Source organism: Pleuronectes platessa, chromosome 2, assembly GCF_947347685.1.
Source record: "Pleuronectes platessa chromosome 2, fPlePla1.1, whole genome shotgun sequence".
In the NCBI taxonomy this organism is placed as follows: domain Eukaryota; kingdom Metazoa; phylum Chordata; class Actinopteri; order Pleuronectiformes; family Pleuronectidae; genus Pleuronectes; species Pleuronectes platessa.
The window spans coordinates 11,120,396-11,141,764 of NC_070627.1; the positions used below are offsets into that span (position 1 = coordinate 11,120,396).

A 21,369-nucleotide genomic window follows, 5' to 3' on the forward strand; every position below is an offset into this window, starting at 1 on the left:
AATCACAATTATTTAGTCCTAAGAAGACTATAGTTTTGTTTGTTGATGTTTTTATTGCTGATACTTTCCTTGTCCTTTTTGTTAACAGGAAAAATGGATACTTTATTTTTAATTTTTTTATTTGCCTGTCCTTGGTTTTAAATGGACAAAAACTAGATTTTTCTTTGCTTTTGTGTCAACAGTGTCCTTATATGCAGCAAAGTTTATAAACTTTTTTTTTTAATGAAGTATCGATCTTTATTGTCTTTATTTTCAGTCAACAAATGCCTCGAACAACCTCAAGCTAAATTTAAAGCTGTCGGCTAAATAAGAGCAATTGAGAGTTTGTGTCATTCATAATCCGATTAGTGGATTAATCGTTTCAATAATGGATGACTAATCGACTGTCAGAATAGTCGATAGTTGCAGCCCTAATGACTTTATAATTTATTGATATGCAGCTAAGCATTGAAACTAAGTTGTACATTTACAACTACTCCCTATTGTGCAAAAAACAACAAAATCAAATAAATAATGGTTCTCTTGCCTTTTTAAACACAACAAAAAGTTAGCTATAGGTGCTGTGGTGAACCCTGCTTGATGATCACAAGCAGCTCGTCTGCAAACGAGGTCAGCCAGTGATCTAAAAACTATAAACCACAGGGGTGTCACCGGGGCTCAGAAGCCAAACCTATATTTGTCCTCATCGACAAAACCACAGTATTTCACGTCAGCTTTGGATATAAAGTAAATAACGATGAAGTCACTCGCAAGAAGCTCAGCCCCTTTCACACACTTGTTTTCATTGTGCTTCTACTACTTATTTGCTGCTGTTTCAGTTTATAAAACCTTTGTCAACAGTAAATAAGAGCAGCATTTTGTCACAGTATGATTGTATGAAGAGACATTAAATAAAAACATAAAATCACACAGCACCACCTGTTATCTGCAGAATAATGATATTGAAATGAAAATCAGACATTCAGATTTTAGAGGCCATCTTCTATTGGTTACATTAATAAGCAATTACTAATATGTTTATTTGCTAATTGGCAGATTTGTTCTCTTCTAGTGCTCGTTTTGTCTGCATTTCATATTTTAATGAATTGATTATAATATATATTCACATTTTACTCATCATCTCTCACTGTCTAAGAGCTATGTGCCAGGTCAGCTAATCCTCTGCCCTCACTGCACCACTAACACACATAAGGACTGACAAACCTGAGAGGTGATTTCATATTTGTGTTCAACATTTGTTTCTATAAATAATGCAACTTTGCTAATGTGTGCTTAATCCTATTACTTGAGATTTGTGCCCACTCATTTCATCCTTGTCATGTGTGAGAATTAACAGCCTTAGTTTCCCCTCAACCTCAATTATTTACTCTTTTGGGGCAATCAAATGTAGCCAGTAGTTGGACCAGCACTATGGATAGCTGTAGGACCAGGAGAGGGACAGACCTAGCCTGAGCCAGGGCGAGGGATGTATGAACAGGCAGCGCCACCATCCAAAGCATCTGTTTTTTAACACTTTCCCTAATGTCCCCAAAGACTGAGAAGCAGAGAACAACGACACAAGGCTAATTTGTGCATCACACTGAACTAAACCAAAGTGAGTTTAGTGAGCCTAAGGTGCATCGTGTTAGCATGAAACAAACAGCTAACACACACTATGGGTGCAAGGCAGTGATTAGTATGCTAAGCACTAAGCATGCAATGCAGCGTTAGGGTTTTACTAATTTAGGAGACAAAAAATCTGTTCTCAGGATTCATACAGAGGCTTTCTAATCAATCTTGAATATTTCCACCTAATACAGACACGACCCTGCTAACTAAGCCATTACAAAGACCACGCTTTCTCATAAGTCACATACAAAGCCTAGGCTCAATCCCTATTCACATGCAATGTTGTTGCTGAGATTCATATGAACTGTCCACAAAGTAATGCAGTGTATTATGATTATCCTGGTTTGAGCTTTGTCCTACATTCACAAATACCATCTGACAGAAACACAATACTTAAACATGGCTAACTTCGCATCATGAATCATGTAGATCACATTGAATTGGAGCAGGATCAGCTCTATGTCAACACTGACCCCTATGATCTAAAAGTAGCTGAAAATGCTTGCCGCACTATTTTGGCCTGTGATGTTTGTGGTTCGTTCTTAGAAGGCAACATTCAGACAATAGGTCATTCCTCCTCACTTACATGTGACAGATTTCCTTAAGGAGCTTAAAAATCTCACAGCTGTATTTAGCAGAGGCCGGTCACCTCCAACACCCTTTATGAAATTAAGCATTCAGAAGAAATTAACAGGGGCAATATTTTACAGCCAATGAGCTTACAGCTTTCGTCAAGTGAATACAATGATCAAGAAGCAGAAAAGATTTTTTCCAGCTGGGAAACAACTAAATTATACCATTGACTGATCTGATTGAATGACTGTACCTGGGCCTCATCAGGGCTCGAACCAGTCAGGTGATCATTTGGGGTATTTGTGTGCTGAAACTGAAAACACTCATCAAACTAAACACTTATCCGAATCACACTTAACGCTGTACATTGCTCTTTTAATTAACCAACCAACACATTATCAAGTTTTTTGAGGGAATATTTCTCAGGCAATTGTCCCCATTACAGGGATTTATGAGGTTCAAAGGACGTACAGTATACACAACACCTGATACAGATCAATGGCATGATAGGACAAAATAATACAAAGTGTTGTTTTTAATTCAGTTGAAGAAATCCCCTCACAGGATATCTGATATATATCGTGGTCACGATGGTGGGAGGGACAGACAGACAGATGGAGGGACAACCCTGAAAAACCCAATGCTTCCAGCAACAGCTGTTGCAAGTAGAGAGGCATAACAACAACAAGCTTGTGGGTTGACATGTCTATTCCCTCACGCAGGTTTTCAGTTTTGTTTTTCACAGCACATTAACTGAATAAAATAAAAAACTATGCTGAGAGTTTTCTTGCCACACTTTGCTGTCATTTATGGTCGCACATGATTCTTTGTCCTGTCCTCGTCTGTTTGACCTACGAGGGGGCTGAGCTTAACCTTCAACACTGCGAAAGTGGTATTTATATCTGCAGTTTTCACTTTATTGATCTGATTGTTACTCTCTTAAAATGTTGCAAATTCTTGTGTTATTGCTTCTGTCTGTGCCAAATCAGACCTTTAAAACAACACCAGGGCATTCAATGGTTGAACTGGTTGAGCGAGTGCCCCATTTGGAGGCTTTAGTCATAGTAGTTGCAGATTCGGTTCTGACCCAGCTCGTTCTTGATTAAACTTCATCTTGTCAATGTAATGTTGTAAATGTTGTAAAAACAAGAGAATAAATACCACAAATTTATTTTGCTGCAGAAAGGTTTTATATATTACTGATATCCAGAAAGTTGTTACTAGTGAAACATTTAAACCACAATTGTTTCCAAATATATAAACACATTCTCACCACCATCAGCAGGGATTTATTCTGGATTCATTTTTTTATATTCATTTGTCCTGACTTAACCTCTCTTTCACACACTCTCTCACTCAGGTTGTTTTTCATAGTGCCGTTTTCTGCTGCTCTGCATCACATGGTATAAAACTGTACTGTATTACTCATATCCAGCTACTTAGCCTGAAAAAACTATGAGGGAGTGGATTGACCAGATTATATATTTTTGAAGTGTACTCAACATCACCTTTCTCTAACCAAGACCCACCAATTTGTGCGACTAGCACAGACAAATCAGCACAGACAAAAGTTGCTAAATCAGTGGCAGAAATGTGTATATACATGCAACCAGGAGAATAATTGAATTTGTTAAGTTATAACCAAGTTGTGGCAACAAAACTAGTCTCTCAAATGTACATATCATGAAACCTTTAACCCAGTTCAGCCTTTAAGACAGATATAAGCAAGAAACTCCCATCATCTCTTTTCTTGAACAGAAATAGATTCAGAAAAAATTGGGAGCCAAGGAGGAGGGAAGCACACCTGCTAAACAAATGTGTGAGGCATTCACAGATCTGGGTGATGCTCCTTTGGGAGCTCAAAAACAGGGCTAATGAAGGTAGACAGGCCACTGAATCTCAACTGCAGAATGACAACTGAGCTCTGTTTAGGAAACACCCCAAATGGAGAGTTCAGCAGGCCAAGCTGTAAAAACTGGGCCGAGACAGGACCTACATTAGAGACACATTTAGACACTTCAGTATATCAGCTGTATATACTGTCTGCATGGTGATCTGCACATGACCGCCTGACCTGACAACAGTTGAAAGTTTTCCAATAATAAGCTTTTCAAATCTTGGATTTGAACTGAAACAAAGTAATTCAAAGTGCCTTTTGTTATTTAGAACCTCATTCTTTTAATTGTGTGTATGTAATACTATATGCTGCAGCAACTCTTTATTTCCTCTATCCTTTTTTTCCTCTATCCGAAATGCTCCATTTTAGCTCTTGGACCGCCTCCAAAAAAGCCTAGTTAGTCACCTGACCCACTTGTATGCGATTGGTCAACCACATGGATCGAGTGTCGCAAATGTCACGCCTCTTACACAGAGGCTTCCTGATCAGCTGTACATCATGGGACGGGTACTGAAATGCAGTTTTCTGTCATTTGTTTTCTGTTCATCTGTCATTCCAAGGTTGCCAAGTTATATGTGCTAGCAGCCTGGAGCCCACTCTCAGAGTAAACTAAATTAAGCAAACATGAGTTAATGATGGCTAACATTAGCAGTGCTAGCTCAAGCAGCCTTCTTTCCTTACAGGCTAACATTAAAATGCCTTCAGTTGAGTGCTTGTATGTCATTTTAATCTAACAAAGCCTACATAAAACTTATTTTTCATTTTCGAAATCCAAACTGCACTGGTTTTACAAGATTTGAAACTGCCCCACTTTCTACCTTGCTTGTTTACAACATGTGGACAATAGCAGGGAGAGAAGCGGGATTGTTGTCTGCCAGAGCTGCAGCCCTGGGCAGTGGCGGGCAGATGTGTAACATCTGTTAACTGATATTGTACATTAATAAAATAATGATAGTAGTTAGTAAGTTATTACGATTATAAGTATGTAGCTTGACTAAGCCAGTGTGGCACCATTTATTATTTGACTGACTGCTATATGTTTTTTTCTTTGTATTTGAAAACAGAAGAGACTGTAGTTCAAGATGTAAAAGGCTTCCCATTGGATCCATCAGAAATAACAACTGGGCCAGAAAGTAACAATATCACAATACAATGGACAGGATGCAGACAGTAGCGATGTTATCCCCTATGTTCATTTAATAAAGTTCAAAAAGTAAATGAACGTAGGGGAAAGTGAAGTGAAGGTGAGCTGTCCCCTCGGGATCAGGACAGACACACATTATGAATCCGGTATCCTTCAACTGTTTCGTATTACCTTGCCGCATGTCCTCCCAGTCTAACCTGGGCTCACTTTACACGTCAAAAATAAACACTTTACACGTCAAAAATAAAATCACTTATCAGAAGTTATCTGAACAGTACTTGAAGTTTACTTTGTCTCGTTTGATTCGCTCGAGAGTTTACGAGACATGGAATTTAAACACTAAAAAAGTCAAACATTGGGGCAGATGCCGTTCACACAGGAGACAGGACATGACGCGCACAACCAGGACATCAGGGTTAAAGTGGATGGAACGATTCAGATTCATGATCCAAGACCATCGACAACTCATAAAAAATTGAATAGTACTAGTTTCACATATGGAGGAGTATTGTTCAGATTTTGATAGGACAAGTATCTCCTTTGTTTTCAGCATAACAAGTATAAAGAGTGACATCTAATCAAAGCAAATTCCAGATTATTCAGCCTTTTCTGTTGTCACTGGATGTCACTAGATCTTTCTTTGATGGGATTTTGTTTGAAGCATTGTTGTATTGTTTGCTGGGGCTTGTCACTGCCTTTGCATTAAGTGTAAGATAACAAAAAAAACAATGAGATAAAAAACATATTACTGTTCTTGCACTATCACACTTAAGTCTGTCTCATCATAGGCCCGTCTGTTGACAAGACAAATTATAGGTTTGTCTAAACAGCAGCCGCAAGCTCACTGTTAGACTAGACAAGGACAAATTTATTGCAGACATTTCAGAAAAATCTGAGCTTCTCTGCAATACACAAGTAGCATCCCAGTGAAAGGACACACCAGCACTCGAATCTGCCTTTATCTGCTCTTTACAGAGCATTCAACAGCTTACTGCACCAAACTGAACCCCTGCAACCTGCCTCTCTTGTGCTTTCCTCTTGGACCAGAGCCCATGGGCAGGCAAACGCATACACTGTACGTGCGTGTACACAGTCACGCGCGCACACACACACACACACACACACACACACACACACACACACACACACACACACACACACACACACACACACACACACACACACACACACACACACACACACACACACACACACACACACACACACACACACACACAGAGATACTGGCCCCACAACAACCAGCCGCAGCATGAACACCCACACAAAAACACATTTAAATGACACGGTAACACATTCGGTCAGGCACACATGACTGTCACAACCTCTCAGAAACACACATCTCAAGATTGGCAGTTAAAGCATCGCTGCAGGGAGTTGCTGGCTGTGGTACCTGCAACAGATGGAACTACTGCAGCCGCCGCAGCAGCAGGGCAGGTAAGGTGAAAAAGAATCAAACCTCCTTCATGTGGGAATGCGGCTGTGTGTGCAAGTGTATTTTCGCACAAGGTCTGGACCCATGTCTTTCACTATGGTTATTTTAAGGTTCTTTATAAATCCTACAGCATATCCAAGTATCTGGCAAGCATTCAAAAGAACAGGGCATGCATTAAACATGACAGCTATTCAGACAGAGGAGAGTAACAGAGGGAGAGCAAAATACACGCCAGTATAATAAGGTATGCAAAGACGGTTTTCAATGCAGCAGCTGCAGCAGCAGCCCTATCAACCGCAGTGACAGCTCTGAGACCGTCAGGGAGATCTGGAGAGGATATGCAACCTCGCTAGCATAAGTGTGACAATGGTAAATGCGGCGGCATACAGATAGTACATTTGCTCCCTTGTAGGAACACACAAGCATGATCATCCCAACTCTCATTGAGAAGACAGAGTGGTGAGAGGAGAGAGGGAGAGAGGGGGAGAGATGTAGCCTCAGACCAAGCGATGATGCTCTTAAAACACCCACCTCAGTCTGCTGCTGATTCCTGACGCAGTGAGCACAACCAGGGAGTAAATGCAGAGTGCAGTAGCTCTGATAAAGGAGCAGCAGCCACCACAATCCAAGAGATTGAGCAGGAAAACACAGAGAGAAGAGAGGATGTAGGAAGATGATATGAGATCATGTGTGACCAAGACTATGTGCCCGAGTAAGATGAGCATGTATGTTGGACATGACAAAGACAAAAATACAGACCGAGAACTAAAAAGTGACCAAAGACAAACAGAACAGGAATGGGAACACGAGGGAAAGAAAGAAAGACAGACACAGAGAGAAGAGAGAGAATAAATGTGTGAGCTTGGAGAGTCACTGAGCAGAGCAGATGGATTAAAGGAAATGCCCCTCCCTCTTCCCTCTACAGACACACACGTTCACACACACACACACACACACACACACACACACACACACACACACACACACACACACACACACACACACACACACACACACACACACACACACACACACACACACACACACACACACACACACACACACACACACACACACACCTCCCTTTGCACTGTCAGCATGTAAGAAAGCATTCATTCAAAGAGGTCTGTAAATGGTCAAAAAGGAAGAAGGGCGGGCCTGAGAAGAGCAAGCAAAGAGCATTGTGTTCATTTAAAAACCAATGACATGACAGTCCTTCCTCGTATTGAGAGATCTGTGGTTTCCACTGAGAGAGGCTCAAAGTTACTGGCATAGTGTTACCACACGTAGGGAGCTCTATGCAAACACTAAAGAAAAACAACCACATACCCCAAGTCCTATGAGTAACTTCGATACGCAAAGTATGGAATCTAACTTGCAAAAGATTTCCTGTATGTACTGTAGGACCCAGTAACACACAAACCCTACAAAAACTTCAGGGTCCAAATTTATTATATCATATTTTTCAACACATAAAGAGCACAGCCAATCAAAACTTATCTGACTTAACACCAAGATAACAGTAACCGTGTGTGGTGTAGTATGCAGTCCTGAAAATGTGACGGTCTGATTGTTTGATAACATTTTCAGCTAATTTAAAATGAATGGAGAAAAAAAAGTGTTTGTATTCTCTACCTTGTTTCTGATTTCTTAGAACTTCCACTTCAATTAAATAACCTTTGATTTGAACTACCTGTTTCGTTACTTCTCGCTTTTAGGGTGATGCTCAGATCAGGTCCCTCTAAATGTCTCTCAATGGATTTGCCTTACCCCCTGTGTCTAAGTGTGTTTGTGTGTGTGTGTGTGTGTGTGTGTGTGTGTGTGTGTGTGTGTGTGTCAGTGTGTGTGTGTGTGTGTGTGTGTGTGTGTGTGTGTGTGTGTTGCCGAGAGCCTGAAGGAAGAGCTGAAGCTTCACTGTTGCGCACCAATGTCCCTCGCCTTTCTATCTGAGCTTGTCACAGCATCTCAAACTTCTGGTTCCAGCCAGGCTGTAGCTCCACATCTCGCTCCTCCAATCAGGACACTAAGTGTGGCCCTGTGTACGGCAGACAGCCTGACGGGGCCCTATCAAGAGATTGTCACCAACATCCAAATAATAACTACAACCTCCTAAGATCTAATAATTAAGGGCACATAGAAGAACGTTGAAAAAACATGACCATGAAATCTCTTACAAGATCCATTGTCCAAAGACACCAACAAACATACTCGCAAATAGGCCCTCCCAAAATGATCCACCTTGAGAGTCGACATTCATATTGAATAGTGTCAGGGTTCATTATGTGCCGTGTAATGCAGTGATCTTCTAGTCTGAATGTGGAAGGGAGTATTTGCCCTTCTCAATAACCACTGGGCACTTTGGGCAGTTTAAGATTCAATCAGACCATTAATATTGTGTAATGGTTGAGGCCCCAAAGACAATGTACAGCAACAACCATTCTTCCCTTCTACTCGACAATAGCAATGCAAAGTCATTGGGTGTACACACAAATTAAAATCAGCCCAAAACAACAAGCAGGACAGAGAGTTTGGTACAGTCAAGCATTTTTAATGGATTGCTGTCCGATACAGGTACTGCCTTGACTGTAAGCCACTGTGTTCTGGGTAAAACTGCATTATTAACAGAAACCAGCTGTATGATAACCACACTGACTGCAAGCATCAAAGTACCTCAGCAAAAAGACAAAACCCTCTTGAACAAAACTGTCCTTATTTGACTCTATTTCACTGAGTAGGTGGACAAAGGGTGATGCAGGCTGAAAAACGCTTATGAAACTGTATTTGTTTCTTATTTAAATCTTTGATTCCATAATAATTCAACAGCGGCACTCCTTAAAACCTAAAGGCCAGTGGTAAATTATTACACAAGAATAAGGAGTACCCAGCAAGTGGGAAAAGATAGCTTGGGGTTGCAGGGTTTTTGTGGCTGTTATTCTGTATAATATACGAAGTATGATGTGTAATGATCAACACAAGTCAATGCATTTCTTAACTGACGGAGAGAGACGCCATTATAGCCATGGCACACAGTGCATTATCGAGACAACAACAGGACCAATATAGCATGTGACAAATAAGTTAGGAGGTGGTTGTGCAACCAGTTTTCTGTTTGTTACAAAGTTGGTATGCTAACAATCCTACCTTGTTTGCGAATTAGTTCAGCCCACATGTGTAAAAACAGGCCTATTCCTGACTGATGATACCTTATAAGTATCATTAGACCATTTATTTTTATCTTCACGTAAATCAGGGGAAGGGAAATGGACAATAGAATAGAGGTGGCTTCCAAATTATTACCACTCTGCATAAAACACAACATAATAGTTTACATGCAGTTGGTTATTCCTTCCACCCCATAATGAGTTGACTCTCAGGTCCTATGAGTATTGCTGAGTAGAAGAGCATAAGGCTTTTATTACTGCAGCCGGCACGGTCTCACAGGGATCACAACAGAGCAATTGACGGGCATTAAGTACACAAAATTACAGGCACTGAGTTATTAGTCTGCAACTTCCTGTACAACACAGGAAGCCACACAGTTCGAAATCAGGTCCTGATTGTATAGATAAGTGTAAAGTAGTATTAATAGATTGACACAGTAGTGGATGATGATACCATACTAGTGTTACAGGTTTGGACTTCCATCTTCATACAGAGTCAGATAATCTAAAGAAATGCCGTGAGCTAGTATCAGAAATCGGGGTTCATAACTGACAGTGATATGCTATTGAAATATCATTTTAGGCAATTAAACCAGTGGTTTGCGATACTCTCCACTGCAAAACGTCCCACTAGAATGCAAATATAAAACATCTATATGTAGTATGTACATACAGGTGAAGGAAGCAAACTGATGGCAAAAGTCAAGTTATTCCTCCAAGCTGGCGCATACTACACTAATGACGGCCCATACCGACCCTAGATATCAAACAAAACTTATTTCCTGAAGTAGCTGTATCTGTGGATACTTCAGGGGACTGTTATGTACCCAGAAGTATTTTCACACTGACTGACAAGAAAACTGACTTGAAGAACCTTGAGGGGTCTTATGATTCAAATTCAACTTTCAGAACGTTACCTTAATCAGCACATGTCCATGTATTTGTTCATCTTTACTTGCATAGAGGAGACTAATAAATCCAATCTTTTCCAGATAACAAACAAGCTGAATAGGTTAATACTCCTGTTTTGATTTAAGATCCTAATTTGTACCTGTAAAGTTTTGACCTTTAGTTCTGCCAACTGTAATTTACCTCAGCAGAATACAATGCAGAAAGCAGACAGTATTTTACGTCTATCAGTCAAATCTAGACAATAAAATTACCCAATACCAGTATGTGACTATTCTTACCAATACATTAAAACATTAAAAACTTGTGTGTATTTCTCCTCACATAGCCCTGGAACCTTGTTGTGTTTTTGGAAAAATACGAATTACAAGAGCTGTAGAAGAAAACCTAATAACGTGTGATGAGTGTAACTGTGGACCGCCAAGTTTAGCGTTTCCCATTAACCTTTGCATTCAAACATTTTCAATACTAAATTGTCTATCAATGCAATTACCTTCTCATCTTATCATCTTCTAGAAAATAAACTACCACTGGTTCTTTAAAGCTAACATTGTGTTATACTAAAGTACCCATTGATACAAGTGACTATATAGAGAAAGTGAGTCTAAATTTACTTTTATGTAAAACATAATTTACTGGAAAGTTAAGAATAGAAATCACTGACATACAGCAATAATTAAAATTTCACATTAGGTTAAGTGGCTAAGATCGAAAAATCGATTCACTCATTGCTTACGACACACAAAAAAAACGTTAATGTTTTACAAAATCCCAATGACTTCCAAACTGTTGTTTATCTGCTGAAGTAACTTGGGCCCAACAATTCAGCGTTCATCGTCTGCAGGCCAACATGTGTATACGGGATCTAATCAGGAGATGCAAAGTGCAGCACTCTAATTGCATCATTAGCTAAACCAATGACTCAGTCACAGTGACTTCGGTCTTACCCTCCCCCCACCACTCCCTCTTCTGCCCCATCCAGAAATAGGGAGTCAAGCCTCAAGCTCTTTACTGTACAGCTGCTCAAGCAGAATAATTCTAACATGTTATGTGCAACAGCGCAAAATGTTAACATTCCAGAAATACTCGACTGAAAAACCTAGCATTAATGAGACTGCTATAAAACTGTCATCGAGACACATATTTCCAACGCTGCCGTTTGTCTGCAAGTGGAAAACAATTTATGCTTCATTTTGGAACGTGGACATAAAGCATATTAGCTCAGGCACACAATGCAGTGATGTTGCTTCAAGGTGACAGGCACGGCCCCATCTAAAGTGTTCAAGGCTATCATAGGACAAACAACAAGCCTGAATCATTATAGTGCAACCTGAAGGAAAAGTCATACACAAGTGCATTCTGATGATGGTGATTATTTAGATTTTGACTTGATGTGATTTTAAGCATTGAACATAACTCTCCTGAGTCACTGTAATGGCAGCCTCAGTCTTTTTTTGGCCCACTTTAGTGTTGTTGAAGAATGGTGGGTGGAAAAGAAAAAACACTTAAGTTGCCCTCCTACAGTTTTTGAGTGACCCCCCCCCCCCCTTGACTTGCTGTGGTTCTGCATGCTTTGCAAAGAGTGACTAAGAGGCAGCTTCCTGACAAATGCAAATGCAATATGCCTATATGCCAGAAGAAGAAAAAAAAAAAGTGAATGTGTAAAGTGAAAGCGGTGATGATAACACCTCTGGTTCTTCCTGTTTTAAGTGATCAAGCTACAAAAAAGGATGAGCACAAATCTTGACAGGCCTCGTGTTGAGGAGGAAATGTCCCCGGTGAAGACAACTCGTGTTGTACAGGGCTGCCCCGGGCAGACAGGCTCCGTTCAGGTACATTTAATACATTTATTATTAAATAAAAAAGGTATTTGTGAGGATAAGTCACACTAATGACAACTATGATCGTCATCAACGTGACCTTAATCTCGACATTCCTTGGGATCATGTATATCTCTTATCATGCTAAAATACATGTTTATTATGTTATGAGGACTTCACTTCATGCGTTTGACAGGGCTTGTTCTCTGCCGGGGGAATGAACCTGGCCTCTGCCGCACTGTGTTAGCTACAGTCAGTGAATGCAGCACAGTCTGCCGCTGAGGATGGAGAGCCTACGGGACATGACATCTCCGTGTCGGCTCACATCTGCACCCCGATCCCTCAGTGATGGAGCGGCGGATTTCCACCGCTGGACTCATCCGGTGCAGGAGCGTCTGCGTCGGGCTAACGTTCACAACTCTGCCCGGTCTGTTCGAGCCGCTGGTGTCGGTCCGCTTCAGCCCGTGAATGGCAGCGAACTTCGGGCTCCCCTCTCCGCACAGTTAACACACTGACCGCGGCTCCAACAAAGACACAGCAGCGACTCTCGGACTCTCTCCCTGGTGTGGATGACACTTGTCCCCGCTGTTGTTATGAATACAGCTTGTCAATTTCGATAACCGTCTGGAGCTAGTTACCCTTATTAACGCCGCGATAACAGCTTCGCTAGCAACCCACAGCAGTCATGACAGTATCCTGACGACGTCAACCCTTTTCTAAATGAATATCACCGCCATTAAACGCGTGAAATCGCCCACACAGCACTTCATCTCTTACCTTTTAGTCGGATTCCGTCTCTTGTGTGACTGAAGAGCTTCTGTTGCTCTGACACCACCACGCGCTGCATCACAGCCCCGCCCCTCCCCGGCCAGGCGCCAGCCGCGATTGGCCGAGGAGAACGGAGCCGCAGCCGCGCCGAGGCCTCGCATTGGCCAGCATCGCCTGCCAATCTGTTTGGATTCCGCTTCCCGCGTCTCAAGCAGCAGCAGCAGCAGCAGCAGCAGCATCAACACACTGTGATGCAGCCTTTTCTCAGCCACTGCAGGGGTATGGAGACCAGTGACCTCCAGTGTTATTACACAGTCGATTGAAATAAACAGATTCAATTAAAAGGTTTTAATCTAATATACTTTATTGTCCCCATGGGGATATTTCTTGGGCCCAACAGTCCCTTAAATTCAATCAAGCAGCACCAAATCTCCCACCCATAGATATAAACCCCTCGAATCACCTCATACTTTTTCATGATTCCATTTACACTATTTATAACGTTTCTGTTGATGGACAAACAGGTTGTATTTCTTATCAACAGTTTCTTACTTGCTCGTGCCACTGCACTTTACTTTTCAATACAAACCACTACAATGAAAGGTGTATATAATGTACATACGGTTTTGTGTGGGGGGATCAATAAAGTTGTATCTTATCTTATCGGTAGGTATATGGCAAGTGAAGTAATAGAGCAGTCAGTATAATGACAGAAACGTCAGTGGAGAAACTACAATCAAACGAAATACATTTCAGATTTTGAAAGCATTTCCATTCATTGTTATCGCTGCCAAAGAGCTTATGTTTTCACCCCTTATTGTTTGTAAGCAGGATTACACAAAACAACTTAATGGAAAGATGTGGAATGGGTCAGGATAGTACCCCTTCGAATTTTGGTGTGGATCTGGATCAGGGATCAGATTACGATTTTATTTAATTCACTTTCTTTTGAATAAATAAGGTTTATTTTTCATATTTTCACTTAATTCCCAGGGAATAATTCATGGATCTTGCTAAATAATAAATTGAGACACACATTTGGCAGCGGCTTGTGCACTATTGACTGCCATTCTAGCCTATCCTGTGTTGTATGCATTTCATTGATGACTAAGAAAGAAAATAATCTGTCAGAACAGAAACCTTTATTCTTGGGGCAGAGTGATTTGTGACTAGTGACTTTGAGTCATTGCAGCATGCTACACAGGAACTGCTGTCTCAGTAGTGGCACACTTGTGCAGCAGGAAGCGCTACTTGCAGGATGTGAAATGAACACACAGCTACGTTCAGTCCTTCAAAATAAGTGGAGCCTTGACTTGAGCTGCCACCTCAGCCCCCAGAAGCTCCTCTACAATTGTCAGTGCGCACTCAAAGCTGGTTCCTGGCCCGCGGCTGGTGATGTAGTGGCCATCCTTCTGCACACGAGCCTCCGAATATTTATAGTGGTCTAAAAAAAGAAGAATGCAAAGAGCAACATCATCAGGATAAACACAACATGAGAGATTAAAGCCACAAGCGGAAACCAAAATAATGCTGTTTCATAGATAATCTATCACTATTCCAGATAACCCAGTTCTAGTTTATTCTGTAAAATTCCTGCATCCTCTCTTACCTCTAAGTGGTGCCTCACCCTTACTGCATAGGGACATGATTATTCTATAGGCAAGAAAAAGCCTGCACAGCACCATCTGCTGCCCTTTACCTTTAATTACAATATCGTAGGTTCTTCTTAGGTACAGAAGGACATGTTAAAGCAACTAGCTATAAATTCTTGATTGTATTACTTTGATTTGATTGTGTCTGATATTTTAGCTTATTTTCTGGATAATGTGGGGAGTGAAAATGTGTCGTCCATCTTTTTATACACTCTTTAATTTAAAATGTTACTCATTGTATTGAGATGTTTCTTTACCTCCAGCCATCATTTTCTCCTTCATGGCAGGATGCGTAGTGACTGTGCTGCCGTAGCCAATCCCATGTGCCAGAAGAGCAGTGGGACCTGTAGAAGGGCAAAGCTTGTTCAGGTTCATTTAACAGCCTCCTCTGATAAAATGACACTTCAGAACATGTTCTTTTGCTTATGTCAGTCCAGTTTTCCATCTCAGTGCTGCTTTAAAATGGTTGCAGGAGTCAAGGGTAAACTAGTGCGTCCTCAAAACTCTCCCTTCAAGCTACACACTAAATATAAAATAATATTCAGCCAGTCTAAATACAGAAACCACAGATGGGATTGTGGTTGGCAAAATAAATGAATGACTTAAGTGCAAAATATTTGATGACAACGCTATGTCCTAAAGGTGTCCTCAACTGTACCATTGTTTCTAAGAATACACACATGCAGTCTACAGTTTCAGCCTCTCCCTGAAGCCTCTGCACCACATTGAAAAGAGAGGGGGGGGGGGAGAGAGAGAGAGAGAGAGAGGCTGAAGACATTACTGCTGCATTAACTTTGGTAGCGTCCTAGCACTGCAGTGAGCTCGTACAGAAACTGTTAATAAATAGAAAGTTATTGATTATGCTACTTGGCCGCCTTCCCGTGCAGTCTAAAGATTACACTTTCCCCTGGCAGAACAGCAGACTGCCAGTTAAAGCCAAGCTACTCCTGTTACAAACCGTCCCCACCCCAAAGGACGCCACTCAGAGAGAGAGAGAGACAGGGAGGGAGAGAGACCTTCTAAGAACCAGAGACAGACAGCGAGGCTGAAGGGCGATGACCATCTTTCAATCGTCTGATAGAAAAACCATGCATCTGTTTTTTTAGTGGAAACAAACCTGACATGCATCCACAAATATCACTTCAAAAAGAGACGCATACAATGGTTAATCAGATTATTTTCTTCACACCCATTATTAAACTTCTTTTTGATCAAGTCATTTTTAAACAGACCTTTTCCAATTTTCATGCTTAGCAAAATAATAAGGCTTGCAATTGGCCCTCATGCTAGCAGGTTCATTAAACTATATATTCCTGAGAGGATTTCAGTCATTTTTCTAGGACACCCTTCAATCCACTTTGCTGCATAGGTTCCCTGTCCTATTCAAAATGTCCTTCCTGTGTCCTTTCCTCTGCATAGAGAGGACGTCAAATGAAATGTCAGTGCTTATGGGGGTCACTCGGGGTAAGATATTAATCAAACACAAGCCCTTTCATTTCAAACGGCAAAAGAGGGAGAGGGTCACAAATGACCACTGGTTAACAGAGCGTGTTTTCTATTAACCTTGAACATGTATAACAATCTGGTAAAGGTTAGTGGTAAACATGTTTAAGGGCTCATCCTTTTACCAGTTAAGTACCAGGAAATCCCCCTTATTCAGAGCCATGTTCATAGAAAACTGCACCTTTTCCCCTGTCGAGATCTTTAACTCCAGCTGTGAGCAAATCCAATTTAATAGCACAACTGATTGTGACTCACGTAAACATTATATCCTACTACCCGTTTACACTCGAATGTGTCCTGTGTGTCCTGTTTTTAACTACTGTATGCTGCCGATGTTAAAAACTGCTGTGAAAACTACATCATGTGATTTAGATGTATATATGTCTATATAATTATGGTCAGAATACACCACGTTCACTTAATTTTGTCATGCTTATTGCTATTATTAATACTAAAATACTGTTTTAAATGGCCGTGTATTATTCAGATTATTGTCTTAATTGAGTGTAAATGTAGTTAAATCTACGTGGCAAGGACCTGAGTTAACAGCAATGTGTCTGGAGCGATGGATCTACTTCATCGTGCACCACATGACGGTCAACCTTGACGTTAACCCAGTGAAAGGCATCTCCATAAGAAGCTGGCCCTGTGTAATCCTGTTTTTAGTTTGTTTTCACAAACCGTACCTGCACAGATGGCTGCGATCAGACCTTTCCTGCCATCCTGTTCCTGCAGCACCTCCTTCACAGCAGGGGACTGCAAGAGAGCATGGAAACCAGCCACTCTGTGACTTGTTTGGGATCGCAACAGTGTGTATGCTGACTGAGTTATACTCATGAAAACCAACTGACAATGTTTTGAACACATCGAAAAATAACTCATCACAGTTTCAAAACAGCCCAATATTTTTTACAGTATTACATCTAAACTAGATGTGGCCATATCTTATCGATCAGATGAGTTTGATTAAAAGTTTCACTTTAGAATAAACATTAAATAAGCTTAAATTTTTGAACATTTAGAGTCCTCCATGCGTCCCTAAGCAGCACAGAGGGGTAGAATATAATAGAGAAAAATACAGTAAGTAATTACCTTGTTCTCTCAGTTCTGATGCCCCAAAAAGGTAAGAGTACCACCAATGGCAGCAAAAATCAATATACTCTTAAATATGAATATTGAGGCCAGTTTCTATACTTTTTATTCTTGTTCAGGGTCACATAGAGCTTTAATAAACATGCAGAGGTGTGTCCGCGCTGATTCCCAATTAATTGTCTGTTGGTCAACTAATCGATTGATTATCGGCAATTTTCACAGTTGAGAATTTGAGACATTTTTGGACAATTTGAGAAAAATGAGTGGTGTTTATGTGGCTGGAACCCGGCCAAATATGAAGAGACTTGTTCTAATCAAACGCAGTTTGCTTCTCACCTCTGCCAGATTCTTTGCCCCTGGCATTCCTCCTGGCAGAAACACCACATCATAAGGGCCCTGAGAAACAGATGAGGTTAAACATTAGATAACAATAGCCGCGATCTGTTGAACTCATGGTGAATCAAACCTAACATACAATAAAAAACTCTATACTTCATCTGACTTCGAAATATTAAGCAGGATCTTAAGCCAACATGTAATGAAAGTGATGAAATGATTATATATTTTGTTGATTTTTGCAGTGAATAATAACTGCAATGCCTGCTGCAAATAAACATCCATAGTGAGCTATCCTTTAAAATGATATGTCCTGTAAGTTTTTATCTCATGAATTAAAAAAAAATCCAGTAATTGTGGCAAGTTGTGCACAAGTACTAAGTAACCCCAGTTTGGCAGATATCACAGTTTGTCACCAGTTAAGAGTCTTTCTATTCTTTTTATATGAATTTTTACTCACTCCTCCAGTAAATCATCTCAAACTTTGGGATATTGTTGGATTGTCATGCACACATAGAATATCTATCATCAATGCCCACAGGTTTTCAAAAATGTTCAGATCAAGGGAATGTGAGGGCTTTTTCCAAAAGCTTAAGACTGTGTTTCTTGAAGTAGTTTCTTTTGGATTTTGGGGTTTCTTCTCTTCTTGGTCGTGGTAATTTCAGTTTCTCTTGACTGATCATGAATTTGATGATATTTCAGGTCATATCTTTATCAGTGTAATATTCCCTGTACTCCTGACTGCCGCACAACCCTAAAGCAGAATAGTCTCCTGTATGTATCGGAGCTGGCAAAGAAGGGAGGTTGTTAGTAAGGTGCCCAGACTTGCACATATGCCAAAATGACTATTAAATCTTTATTTATCTATAAATAAATCTATAAAATAATGCCTGCACCATCTTTTTCGAGATGGGGTTGGCGCAGTGGTGCAGTGTTTAGCCCTGTTGCCTCACATCAAGAAGGTTGTTGGTCTGTTTGGAGTTTACTTGTTCTCTACATGCGAGGGTTTTCTTCAGGTACTATGGCTTCCTCACACACTCCAAAGACATGCTGATTGAGATTAGTTTAATTGGAGACTCTTAATTGACAGAAGATGTGCGTGTTTGTCTCTTTATGTCGGTCCTGTTATGGGCTGGCAACCTGTCCAGGATGTATCGCACCTCTCGCACACTGACAGCTCCCCCGTAGAATATAATTGGTACAGATCGTTGATAGATGGGTGGAGGGATGGATTTGGAGATATAGGCCCGTCATTAATGTCTATTAGCAGCAGTGGTTGTTCTATTTCAACATATTAAATCAAATTTGCCCTGGTTTCCATGAATGTGTGCATACAGCTGTAGATACTGTGTATAACCTGTTTTCTGGCCTCCTCCAGGCTGGCGTCAGGACAGATCATCACGTTTCTGCTGCACTGAATTGGATCTTTACCAGTCAGTCCCGCAACTGTGACTGAAATCTACAGGGTTACACACACAAACACAAACACAGACACACTATATCAGTGAATACTCTCCAGGTAACATGGTGTCTTCAGGAGCAAGGTGTACATGTGATGTGTACACACGATACTAGTCTTGATTGTGTGTCTTGAAGACACCTCTCATCAAGATGATCTGAGAATATCTTCCTGAGACACCATCATGTCCAGTTGCCTTTATACACATTTTCCAACTCCTGCACACAAACGCCCGCCCACCCACTAACACACAAACACGAATAAGACATGGCACCCTGTAGGACTGACTGTGACTCTTATTTTGAAAGGTATCAAATGGCGGAGAGCTGGAAGGACATTGGACTTTGACATTTAACTTGGTCTCATGTGAAAGGTTGAGAGACAGTTTAACTCCAGTTCAACCCTGGACTGGTCAGTGAGTACTAGCTAGTCGGGCACTTAGCTGGCTGATTCATGTTAGCATTAGCTTGTGTTGAATACGGGTTACATGGTAATAATCAGTGAGACACTACACTCATATACGTGAGAGGACATGACTGGCTAAGGGGACAGGCTAACTTTAAACTGATGCTAGTGCGCCACCACCGTTAGCCAGCTAGCTGCTAACACACAGAGCACGTCACGCAGACAGACCCCAGCTCTCCGCATGATGTCCACAGGAATGACGGTCTCCATCTCCTCTGCACCTGCAGACAGGATCACTAGCGCCTTCTTGCTCATGGTGGACTTTCAGCTTGGAGACAAACACACACTGGGACCCGATCACTTCCTGCAGCAGGAACTGGAACTGACCCAGTCTACTGTGCGGCAGCTTGACAGAGGCTGGGTTGCCACGTTAGCTCCTCTGTCCCCCTTTTCAAAGAAAACGCGCGAGAATCAATGTTTAACTTACGAACTAAAGAGAGACTTAGAGCAAATACAGATAATTTACTCTTTAATTCAATGTCCTCTGCATAGAGAAATATATTCAAGTTAAAACTAGGAGGGCACTCACAGTCCCCCTTTGAAACCTTATTCAAATTCACCAGATCCTGATTTTTGGTGTTCATCTGCACCAAACTGCACAGACTCATAAAGATCAGTCAATTAAACATGTTGGTTTTTCTTTCATCAAGATCTATGTCCTCAACGAAAATGGTGAAAAATGTCGCAATATTTAAGAAAGTGGGAAAAAAAGATTCCTGAATCTGCCTCCTGATCCGGATCCATGCCACATCCGTGGACCAAGTTTATGGTATTTAGTCTTGTGGTTATTTGAGCAGATTCCTGCTTATAAACAAACAAACAAGCAAGTGCAGATTAAAACACTGTGCAAAATCTCATGATAAGAATTCTGACCTGTGTGGTTTGATACACATTTGCTTTGCGTTTATCAAAATTTATCATTTTCCTTACATGTATATACAATTATGACCTTTGACCCCCTTTGATTTGTTTTGCATGGCAGTCTGCCTTGGCTTCTTTCAAACTGTGTATTTGCACATTGCATGTTGGTTTAAGAGTGCAGTATATTTACCTGGCAGTATCAGTGCAGAAAGTAGTTTTCAGTCTAATAAGTCCATTGATTCAGCTGCTATTAAACACACACTTATAAGGTCTGATAAATAACATTTTTGATATATTGATATTAATGATACTTCAGCTGTGAGCATCCATGAATGTATTGTGCAAATTATGGTCCCTAATACCCGGCAGTACAGGTTTTATTCCAGCAGGTGGTAGCCTTACTTCAAGATTCAAAAAGGAAATTTACTCCTACATCAGTGTTCAGTTCACCACAGCCTTAAATCCACAGACAATAACAGATCAGTGTTATTTTCCCTGTAAATCCATGAGCCCTGTTAGTTAATCACACTCTAATTGTCAGACTGATTCAGGGTTAACTCAGTCGGCGGATGAATCTGCTTTTCAAAAACAACACCATGCAAGAGGTCACCACAACACAGGCCCTGTTTCTGCAGGTTCACCGAGTTCTCCAGAATCTGAGAAATTCC

General features: G+C 40.9%; 2 protein-coding genes across 3 annotated transcripts in view; both read right to left on the reverse strand.

The window, feature by feature from the left end:
* The window catches only part of kcnab2a (potassium voltage-gated channel subfamily A regulatory beta subunit 2a), a 76,594-nt gene extending 63,152 nt beyond the window's left edge, over positions 1–13,442 (reverse strand). The window contains exon 1 of one of the 2 annotated variants that reach the window (XM_053434895.1): positions 13,343–13,442. The gene's annotated coding sequence lies outside the window, so the exon portion shown is untranslated. Of the gene's footprint in view, positions 1–7,206; positions 7,577–13,342 lie in introns of those variants that run through there. The other variant, XM_053434888.1, reaches the window with a different exon arrangement.
* A 1,016-nt stretch (positions 13,443–14,458) lies between these two features.
* park7 (parkinson protein 7) lies at positions 14,459–20,207 on the reverse strand. The gene is made up of 6 exons (XM_053444556.1): positions 20,009–20,207; positions 19,274–19,375; positions 17,917–17,976; positions 17,175–17,244; positions 15,243–15,329; positions 14,459–14,777 (listed from the first exon to the last, which is right to left on the reverse strand). Exons 1-6 carry the CDS (start codon positions 20,093–20,095, stop codon positions 14,617–14,619), a joined length of 567 nt encoding a protein of 188 aa, XP_053300531.1. The 5' UTR covers positions 20,096–20,207; the 3' UTR covers positions 14,459–14,616.
* Positions 20,208–21,369: the final 1,162 nt, after the last annotated feature.

Coding starts and splice junctions, on each gene's coding strand:
- park7 (XM_053444556.1), bottom strand. CDS start 20,095: ATGAGCAAGAAGGCGCTAGTGATCCTGTCTGCAGGTGCAGAGGAGATG. Junction 17,245..17,916: donor GGGCAAAGAATCTGGCAGAG/GTGAGAAGCAAA, acceptor GCTCTCTTGCAG/TCCCCTGCTGTGAAGGAGGT. Junction 14,778..15,242: donor GGAGAAAATGATGGCTGGAG/GTAAAGAAACAT, acceptor TTCTTTTTTTAG/ACCACTATAAATATTCGGAG.